Source organism: Leptonychotes weddellii, chromosome 7, assembly GCF_054177405.1.
Source record: "Leptonychotes weddellii isolate Sample4059 chromosome 7, ASM5417740v2, whole genome shotgun sequence".
Taxonomy (NCBI): domain Eukaryota; kingdom Metazoa; phylum Chordata; class Mammalia; order Carnivora; family Phocidae; genus Leptonychotes; species Leptonychotes weddellii.
In genome coordinates this window covers 126,631,796-126,648,941 of record NC_138375.1, presented here as the reverse complement: position 1 = coordinate 126,648,941, position 17,146 = coordinate 126,631,796, and the positions used below count along the sequence as shown (strand labels likewise).

At 37.5% G+C, this 17,146-nt stretch overlaps 1 protein-coding gene across 1 annotated transcript in view; it reads left to right on the top strand.

Annotated features, from left to right (window-relative positions):
• The window catches only part of HSD17B4 (hydroxysteroid 17-beta dehydrogenase 4), a 78,390-nt gene that overhangs the window by 22,250 nt on the left and 38,994 nt on the right, over positions 1-17,146 (top strand). Inside the window, exon 9 of the mRNA XM_081825623.1 lies at positions 13,684-13,775. Within this exon, the coding sequence (XP_081681749.1) occupies positions 13,684-13,775 (92 nt within the window). The remainder of the gene's footprint in view (positions 1-13,683; positions 13,776-17,146) is intronic.

The following is a 17,146-nucleotide window of genomic DNA, read 5'->3' as shown; positions in this document are numbered from 1 at the left end:
GTATTGATCCATTATTGTTAACCAAAGTTTGGAGATTCCATTAGGCTCACTCTTTGTATTGTACAGTTGCATGGGTTTTCACAAACACATGATGTTCTGTATCCACTGTTATATACAGAATTCTATTATATAGAATAGTTTCACTGCCCTGAAAATCCCCCATGATTCACCTCTTCATCCTCCCCTCTTCCCAAATGTCGGGCAGGACTGAAGTTCATTTCTTTCTTTCTTTTTTTTTTTTAAAAGATTTTATTTATTTATTTATTCATTTGAGAGAGCGAGAGAGAGAGAGAGAGCACATGAGAAGGGGGAGGGTCCGAGGGAGAAGCAGACTCCCTGCTGAGCAGGGAGCCCAATGCAGGACTCGATCCTGGGACTCCAGGATCATGACCTGAGCCGAAGGCAGTCGCTTAACCAACTGAGCCACCCAGGCGCCCCTGAAGTTCGTTTCTTTTTATTGTTGAATAATATTCCCTGGTATGGAGGGACCACAATTTATTTATTCATTCACTGAATGAGACACATCTTAGTTGCTTCCAGCTTTTGGCAATTATGAATAAAGTGGCTATAAATATTCATGTCCTGGTTTTTGTGTGAACATAAATTTTCAACTTGGAGTAAATACCAAGGGGCATGGTTGCCGGATTGTATGTTAAGATTATTTAGCTTTGTAAGAAATTTCCAAACTGTCTTCCAAAACGGCTGTGTCATGTTGCATTCCCACTAGCAATGAAGGAGAGTTCTCGTTGCTCCACATCTTTGCAGGCATTTATTGTCCATCTTCTGCTTTCTCGTCCTTCTTACAGGTCTGTAGTAGTGCCTCATGTTGTAATTTGCAGTTCCCTAATAACATGATGTTGTGCATTTTTCCTACGCCTATTTGCAGTTTATCTATCTTCTTTGGTAATGTGTCTGTTCACATCTTTTGCTTATTTTGAAGTTGGGTGGCTTGTTACTGTTGAGTTTTTAGCATTCTTTGAATATCTTGGAAATATGTTTGTTATCAGAGACATGTTTTGTAAATGTTTTTTTCTCAACCTGTAGCTTATCTTTTTATTCCTTTAATCTCTTTCAGTTTTGAAGGATAATTTCACTGATACAGGTTTCTGGATTAGTAGTTTGTTTCTCTGAACACTTAAATATTTCACTCTACCCTCCTCTTGCTTCTTACATGGTTTCTGAAGAGAAGTCTGACATAATTCTTTCCTTGTACCTATAAGCAAGGCATTTTTTCCTCTTCCAAGATTTTTCTCCTTGTTTTTTTGCAGTCTGAATATAAAATACTTAGGTGGAGATTTTTGGCAATATACTGCTTGATTGCCTGTGAACTTTTGGATCTGTAGTTTGGTGTCTTTCATTAATTTTGGAGAACTTTCAGCCATTACTACTTCAAGTATTTTTCCTGTTTCTCTCTTTCTTCTCCTCCTGGTATTCCCCTTATGTGCATATTATATCTTTTGTAATTGTCCCACAGTTCTTCGATATTCTGTTCCTCTCTCAAAATTCTTTTTTATTGGGGTGCCTGGGTGGCTCATTTGGTTAAGCGTTCTGACTCTTGATTTTGGCTCAGGTAATGATGTCAGGGTTGTGAGATCGAGCCCCACATTTGGCTCTGAGCTGGGCATGGAGCCTATGTAAGATTTTCTCTTTCCCTCTCCCTCTGCTCCTCCTCCACTGTTCGAGCACTCTCTCTCTAGAATGAATGAATGAATGAATGAATAGATAAATACATTCTTTTTTATTTTTGTATTTTAGTTTGGGAAGTTTTTTTTTCTTTTTTTAAAGATTTTATTTATTTTTCAACAGAGAGAGACAGCGAGAGAGGGAACACAAGCAGGGGGAGTGGGAGAGGGAGAAGCAGGCTTCCCGCTGAGCAGGGAGCCCAATGTGGGACTTGATCCCAGGACCCTGGGATCATGACCTGAGCCGAAGGCAGACGCTTAAAGACTGAGCCACCCAGGCGCCCCAGTTTGGGAAGTTTCTATTGACATATATTTAAGCTCACTGATTCTTTTTTCATTTCCATTACATTGTTTTGTTTTATAGCATTTCCTTTTGATTTTTTCTTAGTTTTTATCTCTCTGCTTACCGTGGCCATCTGTTGTTGCATGTTATCTACTTTTTCCATTACAGCCCTTAGCATATGATTTATAGTTATTTTAAATTACCATTTTGCTAATTCCGAAATCTTATATTTGAGTCTGGTTCTGATACTTGCTTTGTCTCTCCAGCCTATGCTTTTCTTGCCTTTTAGCATGCCTTGAAATTTTTGTTGAAAGCTGAACATGATGTAACGGGGTAATAGAAAGTGAGGTAAATAGGCCTTTCGTGTGAGGATTTAAGCTTATCTTGTGAGGAGTTAGGCTGTGTTTATTGTTTGCTGTAGCTTTCAGTGTCGGAGGCTTTTTTTCCTCTATGTTCTTGTTTTTGTGTCTCCTGTTGTCTTTGGGTCTCCCTAGAAATTCCTTGTTAACTAGAGTGTGTATCTTGGAGCCTTCTAGTTATAATCCGTTGTTCCTATACTGGAGTCCTGCTGATGTGGCTGTAAGGGGAAATGTTCTATAATCTTATGATGAAATCTCCATTTTGTTTAGTGAGTCAGAGTCCTGGGTTGTGACTTTCAGAAGAGTTTCTTAGCCAATTCTTCCCTCTCCCCTCAATTGAGACAAAAGGGCTAGAGAGGCTCCACTTGTCTAATTGCCCTTCCCCTAGGTCAGATAAGGCTCTGGTAGTCTCTCGTGAGGATAGCCCTTTGTTAAGGAAAGCAGAATGCTCGGGTATATTTCAAAATGATTTTTTTTTTTTTTTGGTCATTCTCTTCCTTTTTATTCTGTCATATTTCACAGTAAATCTTAGACTTTATATTCCACCTAATAAATTCTTGGAAATGTATCTCTGACAGATAGGGACATTATAACCACAATGCCATCATCACATCAAACAAAATAACTCTTTAACATCACCTAATACCAAATTAATATTACAGTTTACTAAAAGATACCTTTTTTGAGTCGGCTTATTCCACAGGGATCCAGATAAAGTTCGCAGGCATTTTGTTACGAGTTCTTGTTTTATTTAATACAATCGTTTGTTCTTTTAAAAAAGCCACTTATTTGTTGAAGAAACTAGTTCATTTGTCCTATAGACTGGTACTCATTCTTGGTGTGGGCTACCTTTGCCATTTGTAGAAAATCACTTGACCATAGAGGTGTGGGTCTGTTTCTGAATAATGTGTTCTGTTCCACTGATCTCTGTGCCTGTCCTTTTACCAATGGTTTTGATTTACTGTAGTAAGTCTTGAAGTCTTGTTTTTGTGAGTCCTTCAATTTTGTTCTTTCTTTCAAAAAGTAAAATGTAAGTGTATGAGAGTCTGTGCTTATACTGTTATATAAAGGATACTACATTAAACATTTACCTAACATCTCTGGAGGTAGAGACCTGTTCAAATAAGTAAAAGCTACATTCTCAACAAAAAACAAATTTAAAACCTAAAGTTTTAGTATTTTCTTGAAAACTTACTGCTTCCCAAAGAGTGTACAGTCTGTGGCCAAAAAAAAAATGACTAAGGTAGAAATCTAGCAAAAGAATGATAAACACAAAATTCTAAATAGTGTTTATCTCTTGGCATGAAGCAGAGGGGTAGATTAAAGGGTACAAAGTTAGATTGCCATGTTATCGGTAAGGCTCCAATTCCAGGGTTGAGTGGCAAGTTCATGACGATTCATTATATTTTTATGCTTTTCTTCTTCCCAGTAACACTGTGAAGTGTTAAACAGTAACACTGTTTTGCATATATGTGTAGTATTCTACTTTAAAGGAAAAAACATAAATTATCATTTGGTTTGCTTGTTTTTGATCCTCATGATATTATTATATACCATATTTTTCTTTTGTGGATTCCTCTTTTTTCCATGCAGTGTTAAATCTTTAAGATTAATTTATGATATGTATAGCTGTAGGTCATTCGTTTTTACTGCTATATAGTAGTCCATGGTGTGAATTTATCTAATTCTTATTAATGGACATCTTAATTGTTTTTAATTTATTTGCTTTTTTGAACAGTGTTGCCATTCTTTTACATGTGTCCTAGATCACATATAAGATCACACAGCAAGAATTTTTCTGGGGTGTGTAGCCAAAAGTAAAATTGCTGAGTTGCAGAATATGCAAATGCTGAACTTAAGCTAATGCTAAATTATTTTCGCATGGGTTCAACCAATTTAACATCCACCAGTGATTATAGAGTTCTCACTGATCTTTGCTTGGGTTAGGGTCTCTAGGCTTGATTCTCTAGGGAAGTTACAGAACTCAGACAAAGCTGTTAACTCATAGTTATGGTTTTTTACAGTGAAAGGATACAGATTAAAATCTGCAAAGGGGAAAGACACATGGGGTGAATTTCAGGAGAAACCAGCCCCAAGCTTCTAGATGTCCTGGATGCATCTTATTCTCCCGGCAGTGATGTTTGAAGAAATGTGTAAATGTTGCCAACCAGGAAGTTCACCTGAGTGTTGGTGTTCAGTCTTTTTACTGGAGGTCAGTCATGTAAGCATGCACCCCCTGTGTGACTGACTTCGGCCACTCAGACTCCAGCCCCTTGGAGCAAAGATAGGCTTCCTTATAAATCACATTGTTGGCACAAACTGATCAAGCTAGTTCAGCATGGCCCAAAGATGCAGGCATATTCTTATTAGTCAGAAAGCTCAGAGCTCATCTCCTAGGAACTGGCCAAGGGCCAGTCTTGAAGACCGACCTTTCTTGGGAGTCTGCAGAGTGTGAGCAACTCAGGCCTGTTGAGTTAACCCTTTTCCTACACCCTAGTCTTGTCCAGATCTTGGCATTGTCACTATATGCCAATCTAGTGAGTATAAAATGGTATCTCTTTGTGTTACTAATTTCTATTTCCCTGATTGCTAATGGCCTCATGCTTTTATTAATATGCCTGCTCACTGGCCAGACATGTTCTTCTATGAAGACAAGTTTTTTGGGCCATTTTGCTATTGAATTACTGTCTTTTTCTTATTAATATGTAGGAATTCTTATTCTGCTATTTTGTAGACATATATTTTGCAAATATATTTTCCCACATACGTGGCAACATACTTTTAATTTTTAAATAAATTGGGATTTAATATTTTTGTTATTGGTTTCAAACTTAATAGCTTTGTAGCCTGAAAATGTGGTCTTTGTAATAGTGGTTATTTGAAATTTCTTGGGATATCCTTAATAGGCTAATATATGATCAATTTTTATGAATGTTCCTTGTGTTCTTGAGAAGAAAGAGTATCTTCTAGTTGATAGTAGCAGAGCTCTTTATAGCATAGCAAGCCTGGTAATTGTATTTTTGAAATATTCTTTATATTTATTGGACTTTTTTAAGCTCAACTTTTCAATTATTGAGAAAGATGTATTGGTTTTTGTGCTTTGAAAATAATATATAAATGAATACTAGTTTCCTCCTGTATGTCTGTCAATTTTTGACTTGTAATTTTTCAGGCTATTTTATTGATTGCTTGTGTGTTTAGAATTATTAAATCTTTCTTATTAACTGACTTGTTTATTACTGTCTTATGCCCTCTACTATCCCTAATTTTTTTTTTTTAAGTCTTTTTTGTCTAATGTTAAAATAGGTGTTTTTTTTGTGGGTAGGTATTTTCCTGGTATTTCTTTTTTTAATTTTTACTTTCAGTCTTTCTATATTTTTCTGTTGTAGACATTTCTTTTGTGAACTGCCTATCTGGGCAATATAAAAAATCAAATCTGGCAGTGTCTTTTTTAACTGATGAATGTAGTTTATTTACATTTATTGTACCACTGATAAATTTGAATTTTTTCTACCATTTTGTGTTGTGTTGTCTGTTAATAATATTTTTTCTGTGCATCTGTTATTTCTTGTATTTTTTTTATTACTAGAGATTGTTTTAAAATTTCATTTATTTGCTCTTTTCTATGAAAATATATATACTGTCTCTACTTTAAACAATACACTTTATTTTTTATATTTTTTTATACTTTATTACTAAAGTATGGTTGACATATAGTGTTCTAATAGTTTCAAGCATACAACATAGTGATTCAGCAGTTCTATACATTACACAGTGCTCATCATGATAAAAGTGTAGTTACCATCTGTCACTGTACAATGTTATTACAATATTATTGACTATACCCACTGTGGTCCAATTTTCTTCTCTGGGACTTCTTTATTTTATAACTGGAGGTTTGTACCTCTTTATCCTCTTCACCTATTTTGCCCATCTCCCCACACTCCTCCCCTCTGGCAGTGACCAGTTTGTTCTCTGTTATTAATGAGTCTGTTTCTGTTTTTTGTTTTTTGGTTGGTTGGTTGCATTTTTAGATTCTGCATATGAGTAAATCATGTGGTATTTGTCTTTCTCTGACTTATTTCACTTAGCATAATACATTCTAGGTCTTTCCATGTTGTCGCATATGGCAGGATCTCATTCTTGTTTGTGGCTGAGTAATATTCCATTGTAGATATATACCACATATTCTTTAACCATTCATTTCCTGATGGACACTTAGATGGCTTCCATATTTGGGCTTTTGTAAATAACACTTCAATAAACATAGGGGTGCATCTATCTTTTTGAATTAGTGTTTTTGTTTTCTTTGGGTAAATACCCAGTAGTGGAATAACTGGATCATATGATAGTTCTCTTATTAATTTTTTGAGGACCCTCCATACTGTCTTCCAGAGTGGCTGCACCAGTTTGCATTCCCACCAGCAGTGCACGAGCGTTCTTTTTTCTCCACATCCTCACCATCACTTGGCAGTTCTCGTGTTTTTGATTTTAGCTGTTCTGACAGGTGTGAAGTGATATCTCATTGTGGTTTGGTTTGCATTTCCCTGGCGATGAGTGAAAAGATTTTGAGCATCTTTTCATGTGTCTATTGGCCATCTGTACGTCTTCCTTGGAAAAATGTCTTTTCAGATCCTCTGCCCATTTTTAATCTGATTATTTGTTTTTTTGGTGTGTGTGTTGAGTTGTATAAGTTCTTTATATATTTTGGATATTAACCCCTTACTGGATATGTCATTTGTACATACCTTCTCTCATTCAGTAGATTGCCTTTTTGTTTTGTTCGTGGTTTCCTTTGTTGCACAAAAACATTTTATTTTGGTGTAGTTCTGATAGTTTATTTTTGCATTTGTTTCCCTTGCCTGAGGAGACATATCCATAAAAATATTGCTAAGGCTGATGTCCAACAGATTACTGGATGTATATTTATTTCCTTTTTATGGTTACTTTAAATGAGGTTTTAACTCCTGTTCTGAACAGTATAAGGATTCAAGAACACTTTAAACCTAGTCAGTCATCCACCTTATGACTTCTGTGTTATTACTTTCCATTATTATAGTTTTCTTTTTTAAAACTCTTTATAAATTAGATATTATCATAGTTATTATTATTTTTTAAAGATTTTATTTATTTATTTATTAGAGAGAGTCGTGTGCACAAGTTAGGGGAAGGGACAGAGGAAGAGAGAGAGCAGACTCCCTGCTGAGCAGGGAGCCTGATAATGAATCTTGATCCCAGGACCCCGGGATCATGACCTGAGCCAAAGGCAGACGCTTAACTGACTGAGCCACCCAGTTGCCCCATCATAGTTACTATTTTATATGGAAAACATTTGTTTAAATTTATATACATTTACCATTTTTTATATCTTTTACCGTCTCTTTTGGGTCATTTTCCATCTCCTTAGAATATGTCCTTTAGAAGTTCCTTTAGCCCCAGTTTTTTGTATATTTTCTCAGTTTTGTTTATCTTAAATGTATTTATTTCATTTTCATCCTTGAAAGAAAATTTTTCTGGGATCACAATTCTAGTTTGATAGTTATTTTTGCTCAACCTTTTTGATGAATCCGATCCACTTTCTCCTGACTCCGATAGTTGTTGAATTGTCATTTTTTTAATAGATGATTTACTCTTTTCACTGGTGCTTTTAAGATCATGTCTTCCTCTTTTGTGTTGTATTCTTTCATTGATGTATCTGGGCGTGTATTTCTTTTTATGTGTCTAGCATATTCGGTGTATTACATTATGATTTCTTGATCTGTGGATTCATGGCTTATATTTATGGTTAGTTTTATAAGTTCCAGAAAAATGTTAGCCTTCATCTTTTGATGCATTATTCCTCTGCTCTCTTCTTTCTTTCTGTATGTCAATTAGATGTATGTTAGACCTAATTCTGTTCTTTTTCTTTTTCTTTAATTTCTCATAATCACTCTTTAATATTTTGATATTCTCGTCTCTTACATTGAATTCTGAATATTTCATCAAATATATCTTTCATTTAATTAATTCACTCTTCATCTGTGTCTAATTTACTATTTAACATATTTAAAATTTTTTTTCCTTTTAGTAATCCTTCCTATACCCCACTTCCAGATCTACTCTATTTCCTCTTGATAGTTTCTTTGTGGTTGCTTACCGTTGTGACTGTATTCTTTATTTTTTAAATCAGTAATTAGCTTTCGTATATGATACATTTTAAATTCCAACATCTCCATCTCACTGTAGTTTAAATCTGTTTGTTTCTTTTGATTTTCACTCATGGTGGTTTTCCTTCATGTATTCTTGGTGATTTTTAATCATGAGCTCTTTGTCTCATCTTAATCTGTGTTTATTCTACATTATGAAGTGGTGGTGTTTTCTTCAGAGAGGATTGGTCTTTGCTACCGCTGGTAAACAAGAGACACAGCCAGCCTTGGACTACTTCGGTCTTCCTTGAGCATTGAGGTTCAGTGCAGAACACTAAAGGCTCAGGACACCATCTTGATGCTGGCCTGCCTCTAAGTATCTATATATTATTGCTGTTATTGGTATCTGTATTCAGAGTAGTCTTGCCTTCACTGCAGTGTAGAGCTAAGGACTATTTTCCTTGTTTCTTTCCAGTCGGGGGATACTTTCTCTATCTCAGCAATGCTTCAAAAATCTAATTTCTGGCAGCAGAAGGGTTCTTCAGAGTATGTGGCTTACTGGAATGCTAGAAATCCTGTCATCTGGTATTGTGGAAAAAACACTTGATTGAATAATGAATCTTAAGGTTTAATTCTGTTTTCACATAACTTTGTATGTATTAGCTATGGTAGTTCTCAGGAATTTCACTTACCCCCTTAAACCTTATAAAATTGAGTTTAATAAGATGTGAGTTAACTAGAAAATTTGGGATATGTTTGGAGAACTGGAAAGCAACATATTAACATTGTTAGTGATAATATGTGAAATAAGATGCAAGGCAGAAGTGTTTTTGCTATGTGGCTTTTGTTGTTTTCTTTTTTCTCACGTAAGGTAATATATGCTCAGTTGGTTTTCATAGATGCATTTTTTGTTGTTGCATTCAGTATGAAGTTAGTCACCTCAACCATGTGAATCTACACAGATTTGTCAGTTGATACATAAGAGAAATGAGAGGAATGGTATGTAATGAGATGAATGGTATATAGGTTAAGAATTTGCTTTTTCATGTAATTTGAGGTGGTTGGAGTCTACCTTTGCTTAATAGGGAATGGAGAAAAGTGTGCCATTGGGTTTTTTTCATACTTGAGAGCTATTTTAGAGGCTATAAAGTAAAAAGTTTTTGGAGCTGCTCTTTAATTTACAGGGACTGTAAATGTCATCTTTGTTGCTTAGCATATTAACCTAAAATTGTATTTTGTCATTTCACAATTAAGATGTGCATTTATTTGATTCTTTAAAGATTATAAAGTATATTAACAAATCATATCTCACTTGAGCCTTGGAACAGGTTGGTGGAATAGGCAGGGAAAGCATTTTAATTAGCATCTTTCTGGTGAAGATACTGGTTCAGGGGGGTTGAGTGATGTGCCCCAAGTCCTACGTTTATGTACATGGCAGGGCTAGCGGTAAAATCCAGGTCTTCTTACTCCTGTGTAGAGTAGGCATACCTCATTTTATTGAGCTTTACTTTGTTGTACTTCACAGAAATTGCAGTTTTTGCAAATTGAAGGTTTGTGGTAACCCTGCATCAAGCAAGTCTGTTAGCACTATTTTTCCAACAGCATTTGTTCACTTCATGTCTCTGTGTCACATTTTGGTCATCTTGTAGTATTATTGCTATATTTATTAGGGTGGTCTGTGATCAGTGATCTTTGATGTTACAATTGTAAGTGTTTTAGGGTGTCACATAGAAGACACCCATAGAAGATGGAGAACTCAATAAATATTGCGTGTGTTCTGACTGCTCCACCAGCCAGTCGTTCCTCCATCTCTCTCCCTCTCCTCAGGCCTCCCTGTTTCCTGAAGTTAAACTTAATAACCCTACAATGGCCAATACCTGCTCAAGTGAAAGGAAGATCACATGTCTCTCACTTAAAATCAAAAGCTAGACATGATTAAGTTTAGTGAGGAAGGCATGTCAAATGCCAAGGTAGGCCAAAAGCTAGGCCTCTTGTGCCAACAGTTAGCCAAGTTGTGAAGGCAAAGGAAAAGTTCTTAAGATTAAAAGTGCTGCTCCAGTCAACACACAAATGATAAGAAAGCAAAACAGCTTTATTTTTATTTTTATTTATTTATTTTTTTGAGAGAGAGACGGGGTGTGAGCGGGATGGGGGAGGGGCATAGAGAGAGAATCTCAAACAGGCTCATCCCTCAGCAAGCAGCCCAAAGCGGGGCTGAATCTCACAACCCCAAGACCGTAATGACCTGAGCTGAAGTCAAGAGTCGGGCGCTTAACTGACCGAGCCACTCAGGTGCCCTGCAAAACCACCTTATTGCTGATACGGAGAAAGTTTTAGTGGTCTGTGCAGAAGATCAAACCAGTCCCAGCATTCCCTTAAGCCAAAGCCTAATCCAGAGCAAGGCCCCAATTCTGTTCAAGTCTGTGAAGGCTGAGTGTGGTGAGAGAGCTGCAGAAGAAAAGTCTGAAGCTCATAGAAAACAGAATCAAGGGTCGCCTGGGTGGCTCAGTTGGTTAAGTGACTGCCTTCGGCTCAGGTCATGATCCTGGAGTCCCAGGATCGAGTCCCGCATCGGGCTCCCTGCTCAGCGGGGAGTCTGCTTCTCCCTCTGACCCTCCTCCTTCTCATGCTCTCTGTCTCTCATTCTCTCTCTCTCAAATAAATAAATAAAATCTTTAAAAAAAAAAAAAAAAGAAAACAGAATTAAACCTTAAGATTCATTACTCAATCGAGGGTTTCTTCCACAATACCAGATGACAGGATTTCTAGCATTCCAGTAAGCCACATACTCTGAAGAACCCTTCTGCTGCCAGAAATTAGATTTTTGAAGCATTGCTGAGATAGAGAAAGTATCCCCCGACTGGAAAGAAATAAGGAAAATAGTCCTTAGCTCTACACTGCAGTGAAGGCAAGACTACTCTGAATACAGATACCAATAACAGCAATAATATATAGATACTTAGAGACAGGCCAGCATCAAGATGGTGTCCTGAGCCTTTAGTGTTCTGCACTGAACCTCAACGCTCAAGGAAGACCGAAGTAGTCCAAGGCTGGCTGTGTCTCCTGTTTACCAGCGGTAGCAAAGACCAATCCTCTCTGAAGAGAACACCACCACTTCATAATGCCGATGAGGTCTAAGGAAAGAAGCCGTCTCCGTATCATCAAAGTGCAAGGTGAACACAAAGTGCTGTTACAGAAGCTGCAACAGATTATCCGGAAGATCTAGTAAAACAATTCGTGAAGGTGGCTACAGTAAACAAAATATTTTTAATGCAGACACGACAGCCTTCTATTGGTAGAAGATGCCCTCTAGGATCTTCATAGCTAGAGAGAAGTCGGTCTGGCTTCAAAGACTCTCTGTTAGGGGCTAATGCAGCTGGTGACTTTATATTGAAGCCAGTGTTCATTTACCATTCTGAAGATCCCAGGGCCCTGAAGAATTATGCCAAATCTACCCTGCCTGGATTCTATAAATGGGACAGCAAAGCCTTGATGACAGAACATCTGTTGACAGCATGGTTTTTTGAATATTTTAATATTCAAGAGCTTTAATATTGAATCTTTTAAGCTCACTGTTGAGACCCAGTACTCAAAAGAAAAGATCCCTTTCAAAATATTACTCCTCATTAACAATGTACCTGCTCACCCAAGAGCCCTGGTGGAGGTATGGGAGATCAATGTTGTTTTCAGGCCTGCTAACATCATCCATTCTGCAGCCCGTGGATCAAGGAGTCATTTCAGCTTTTAAGTCTTATTATTTAAGAAATACATTTCATAAGCTATAGCTGCCAGAGATGGTGATTCCTCTCATGGATCTGGGAAAAATAAATTCAGAACCTTCTGGAAAGGATTCATCATCTAGATGCCATTAAGAACATTTGTGATTTGTGGGAGGAAGTTAAAATATCAACATTCACAGGAGTTTGGAGGAAGTTGGTGCCAGCTATCATGGATGACTTTGAGAGGTTCTAGACTTCTGTGGAGGAAGTCACTGCAGATGTGGTGGAAACAGCAAGAGAACTAGCATTAGAAGTAGAGCCTGAAGATGGGACTGAATTGCTGCCATCGCGTGATAAGACTTGAATGGATGAGGCGTTGCTTCTTACGGATGAACAGAGAAAGTGGCTTCTTGAGATGGACTCTACTCCTGGTGGAGATGGCGTGAAGACTGTTGAATGACAACACAGGATTTAGGACATGACATACCCTTAGTTGATAGAGCAGTGGCAGGGCCTGAGAGATTGAGTCCAATTTTGAAAGAAGTCCTCATGTGGGTAAAATGCTATCAAACAGCATCGCATGCAACAGAGAAATTATTTGTAAAAGGCCGAGTTAATCAATGAGGCAGACTGCATTGTCTTATTTTAAGAAATTGCCACAGCCTTCAGCAACCACCCCTGATGGGTCTGCAGCCATCTACAAGGAGGCAGGACCATCCTCTAGCTAAAACACTGCAACTTACTGAAAGCTCAGGTGATGGTTGGCATTTTTAAGCAATAAAGTATTTTAAAATTGAGATGTGTACGTTTTTATTTTAGTCATAAGGCTACTGCACACTTTAACTGATTATAGGATAGCATAAACATAACTTTTATATGCAGTGGGGAACCAAAAAATTCACCTGCCTAGCTTTGTTGGGATATTTGCTTTATTGTGGTGGTCTGGAACCAAACCCACAATATCTCCAAGGTATGCCGGTTCCTTTCACTCTGTTAAGTTGCTCACAGAAAAGCGTGCAGTGGGAAAATACTGCTTACACTTTGTTACCCATCAGAATGGTTGCATTTCATGTCATTGTCTTACTGCCATTGCAATTGTTAGTGCTGTTGTGTAGTTTCCTGGCTTCTGGTTAAATTGCTGGGAGAATGAAATAGTTTTGGGAATGAATGGTATTCAGTTCCTCATGTTAAATAGAGTTTTGCCCATTAGTTACTCCCTAGGGGGCTCCAACTTGTCTTCACCTGAATAGTATGTTACCGTTCTTGGAAAGGTGTGTCTGTTACTTTCTAAGAAGCTTGAGGGAGCTTCTGGAATTTCTCCATTGGGATGCAACAGTTCTTCCAGAAGCTCTGAATGTTAGGCTGATTGATTATAGAGATCTAATTTTGTTCTTACTTATTTAACAATTCTCTGAGTTACCTATAATTTATAAGGAAGGAGTTTTCAGAAAGCACAATCATTGCTTAAGTATGTAGACATTCTTGTTTATAACCTTTTTTTGGTCTTTCTTTCAGATCTCGTGGAAGCTCTGAAGCCAGATTACGTGGCCCCCCTGGTCCTTTGGCTTTGCCATGAGAGCTGTGAGGAAAATGGTAGCTTGTTTGAGGTATTCCACAGCTTCCTGCTTTCTCTCAAAGCAGTACTTGTGTGTTATATGTACAAAATGATCAAAACATTAATATTTTCCGGTTGCTCACATTTGTAAACATCTGTAAGAGTTGATATCACTTGTGTATTTTTTATTATCATGGATAACTAAGGAACAAATGTTGATGAATGTCTTTCTTAGAAGAAGTAAAAGCACCTTCATACCTTCTCTTTATCCTTATTTCTTCATTTCTAGTGTTCTTACCAAATGAAAACATGGCTGGTTTGATGTGTTTACTCAAATAGAGAAAGTTTTATTTGGTTTGGGAACTTGGATGTGGAAGTAGAAGGACAAAGAGTAGGGTTTAGAGTCAGCGAGGCCAGGTTTTGAATTCTTTGTTTTGATAATTGCTGGCTCACTGGAATATCCTACAAATTAACGTCCCTGAGCGTCAGTTTTCTTGGGTTCTTGTGGTGACAACTAGAAATCATATTTTTATTTTTTAAAACCATTTATTTATTTGAGAGAGAGAGGCATAGAAAGTACAAGCGGGAGGGGGGCAGAGGGAGAGGGAGAGAGAAACTAAAGCAGACTCCACACTGAGCATGGAGCCTGGCACAGGGTTTGATTCCACGACCCAGAGATCATGACCTGAGCTGAAACTGAGAGTCGGACACTTAGCCAGCTGAGGCACCAGGTGCCCCGAAATCATATTTTTAAAATTTTGGCATTGGATCTAGTACGTAACAGTCACACTTCAGGGGCGCCTGGGTGGCTCAGTTGTTAAGCGTCTGCCTTCGGCTCAGATCATGATCTCAGGGTCCTGGGATTGAGTTCCGCCTTGGGCTCCCTGCTCAGCGGGGAGCCTGCTTTTCCCTCTGCCTCTGCTGCTCCCCCTGCTTGTGCCCTCTTGCTCTCTCTGTCAAATAAATAAATAAAATCTTGAAAACAAAACAGAAAAATCAGTCACACTTCAGTTGTAACTATTATATCACTATAGTAGAAGTTTAGTCTGGGTATCATATATCAGTAAACATAACTTATTATTATTATTTATTTTTTTTTTTTTAAGATTTTATTTATTTGCGAGAGAGAGAATGAGAGACAGAGAGCATGAGAGGGAGGAGGGTCCGAGGGAGAAGCAGACTCCCTGCTGAGCAGGGAGCCCAATGCAGGACTCGATCCCGGGACTCCAGGATCATGACCTGAGCCGAAGGCAGTCGCTTAACCAACTGAGCCACCCAGGCGCCCCAACATAACTTATTTTAACTTTAAAAATAAACATTTCCATTTTTCCTTGTTGCAGAGCTTTAAATGTTTATTGTAAAAATAAAAAGCACACATCCAGTGAGATCCAGTTTTCACTCCACAAAGTCCTTTTAGATTTCTTTATGCCAATTTATACATCTTTTATTCCTCATTTGGGTGTGATCTCTTTTTTTCCTAGAACTGTTATATTTTAGATCGCCGCCCCCAACCCCTATTTTATTCTCTGTGGTAATAATGAACGTCTTCTATGAAGAATACTAGGAAATCCAAAAATATATCTTGGTAGCAAAATAAGCTGGCTTAGTTTGAAGTGAACGTTATATTAATCTGATGCATTTGAATAAAAAGCTGTTTAAAAACCGTTTGCATATGTCTAAGCAGAAATGTGTGCCCCCACTTCCTAATCACAGCCATTGAGTGTGAATTGTGGAAAAGTAGAGGTGGAAGGAACTTTATAAGACCTTTGCAAATTTAGTAGTATTAAGCCATCTGGGGCTCAGAATTTGGTCTATTTGTCTTTTATATCATTAAGGAATTTTTTAAACTTTTTGTGTTTTATATTTACATTTGTTATTAATTCTATGGACAAAAATCATACATGCCTTTGTAGAAAACTTAAAATATCCTGGGAAGTGTACAGAAGAAAATAAAATTCGTCAGCATTACCCCTATCTAGATATAACTACTATTAGTATTTTTTTGGATCCTTCCAGGCTTTTATTAGATGTGCATCTTATATGAATAATCTCTTTTCTTAGATCTGCATTTTATATACACAGGCAAACCTATGCAGACAACAAGGTCATTTTGTAGGTGAAGTTTAATATGTGGTTGCTCTTTTACTATGTTGTGAACATTTTTAGTGAGGAACATTTGGTGTGCATGATTGATAATTGTAGTAAGAAACATCTGTGATATTCTGACTGAAACCTTGAAAATAAATTTTGCCACTTTGTTTGCAAGGTTCTGAGAGGTATCTAGAGTGTAAGGTAGAGATTCTTTGGCGCCGTGCCTGGGGCTCAGTGCCTGGGAGGAGCTTACAGCTTGTTGCTTCATTCCCCAAATATGGTAAAATATGATCTTTCTCTTGTCTGTTACACAAAACCACTGTTGATGTGTCTACTGTGCCAGCATCAGGACTGATGGGTCTATTGTAAAAGTTGTGGGCATATTCATACAGAGGCAAAGGGTGATAAAAAGGCATACTTGACCGAGAGCCCTAAGATGCGTTCTGTCTGCTGATACATTTTCTGTTGTCCTGTTCATGTGGAATTCTCATGATAAATTCCAGCACACTGTAGTTGTGCTTGAAGATTGACAACAAGATTTTTTTCTTTTTTTATCACTCTCCTCTGGGGATTCCCTTGCATGACCTCTCGGAAAAAAAACTGATCTTTCCATGTAGCAGTTAATGTATTTGGTCATTTGCCTTCTCTCTCTAAAGATGCTTTATTAAAATGACTATACATAGTTCATTAAGTCAAGTCCTACTTTTATTTTTCTTTCCTTTTTATTTTTTTATTCACTAGAACCTTCTAGAGGGACATGTTCTTTCACGCCTGTGTTGTGCTGGGCAGTTTTAATGTTTTATATTGTTTCACCTTCATGGTTATCTCATGAAGAGTAGTCTCATATTACATAAGGGGAAATTTGGATTTAGGGAATTCAGATAATTTGTTGAGGGTCACACAACTAGTAAGTAGAAGAAATTAGTACAAAGCCTTGTTTTCTGACCTCAGGCATGCTTTTCCATCAGTTCGCATTTCTACTACCTTGTGCTGCTTTGTATTTCTTTCTACTCTGATAAGATGAATGTCGCTCAGTCCTGGAGGTCAGTGGGCTTTTGTAGAGCTGTCTTCTTTTCATTCACTGTGATCTAGCCCTCTAATACTCTTATAGAGGTAGATGCCTGTTTTCTTTCTTTCTTTTTTTTTTTTAAAGATTTTATTTATTTTTGACAGAGAGAGAGCACAAGCAGGGGGAGCAGCAGAGGGAAAGGGAGAAGCAGACTCCCTGCTGAGCAGGGAGCCAAATGCGGGGCTCGATCCCAGGACCCCAGGATCATGACCTGAGCCAAAGGCAGACGCTTAACCGTCTGAGCCACCCAGATGGTTTTTCTT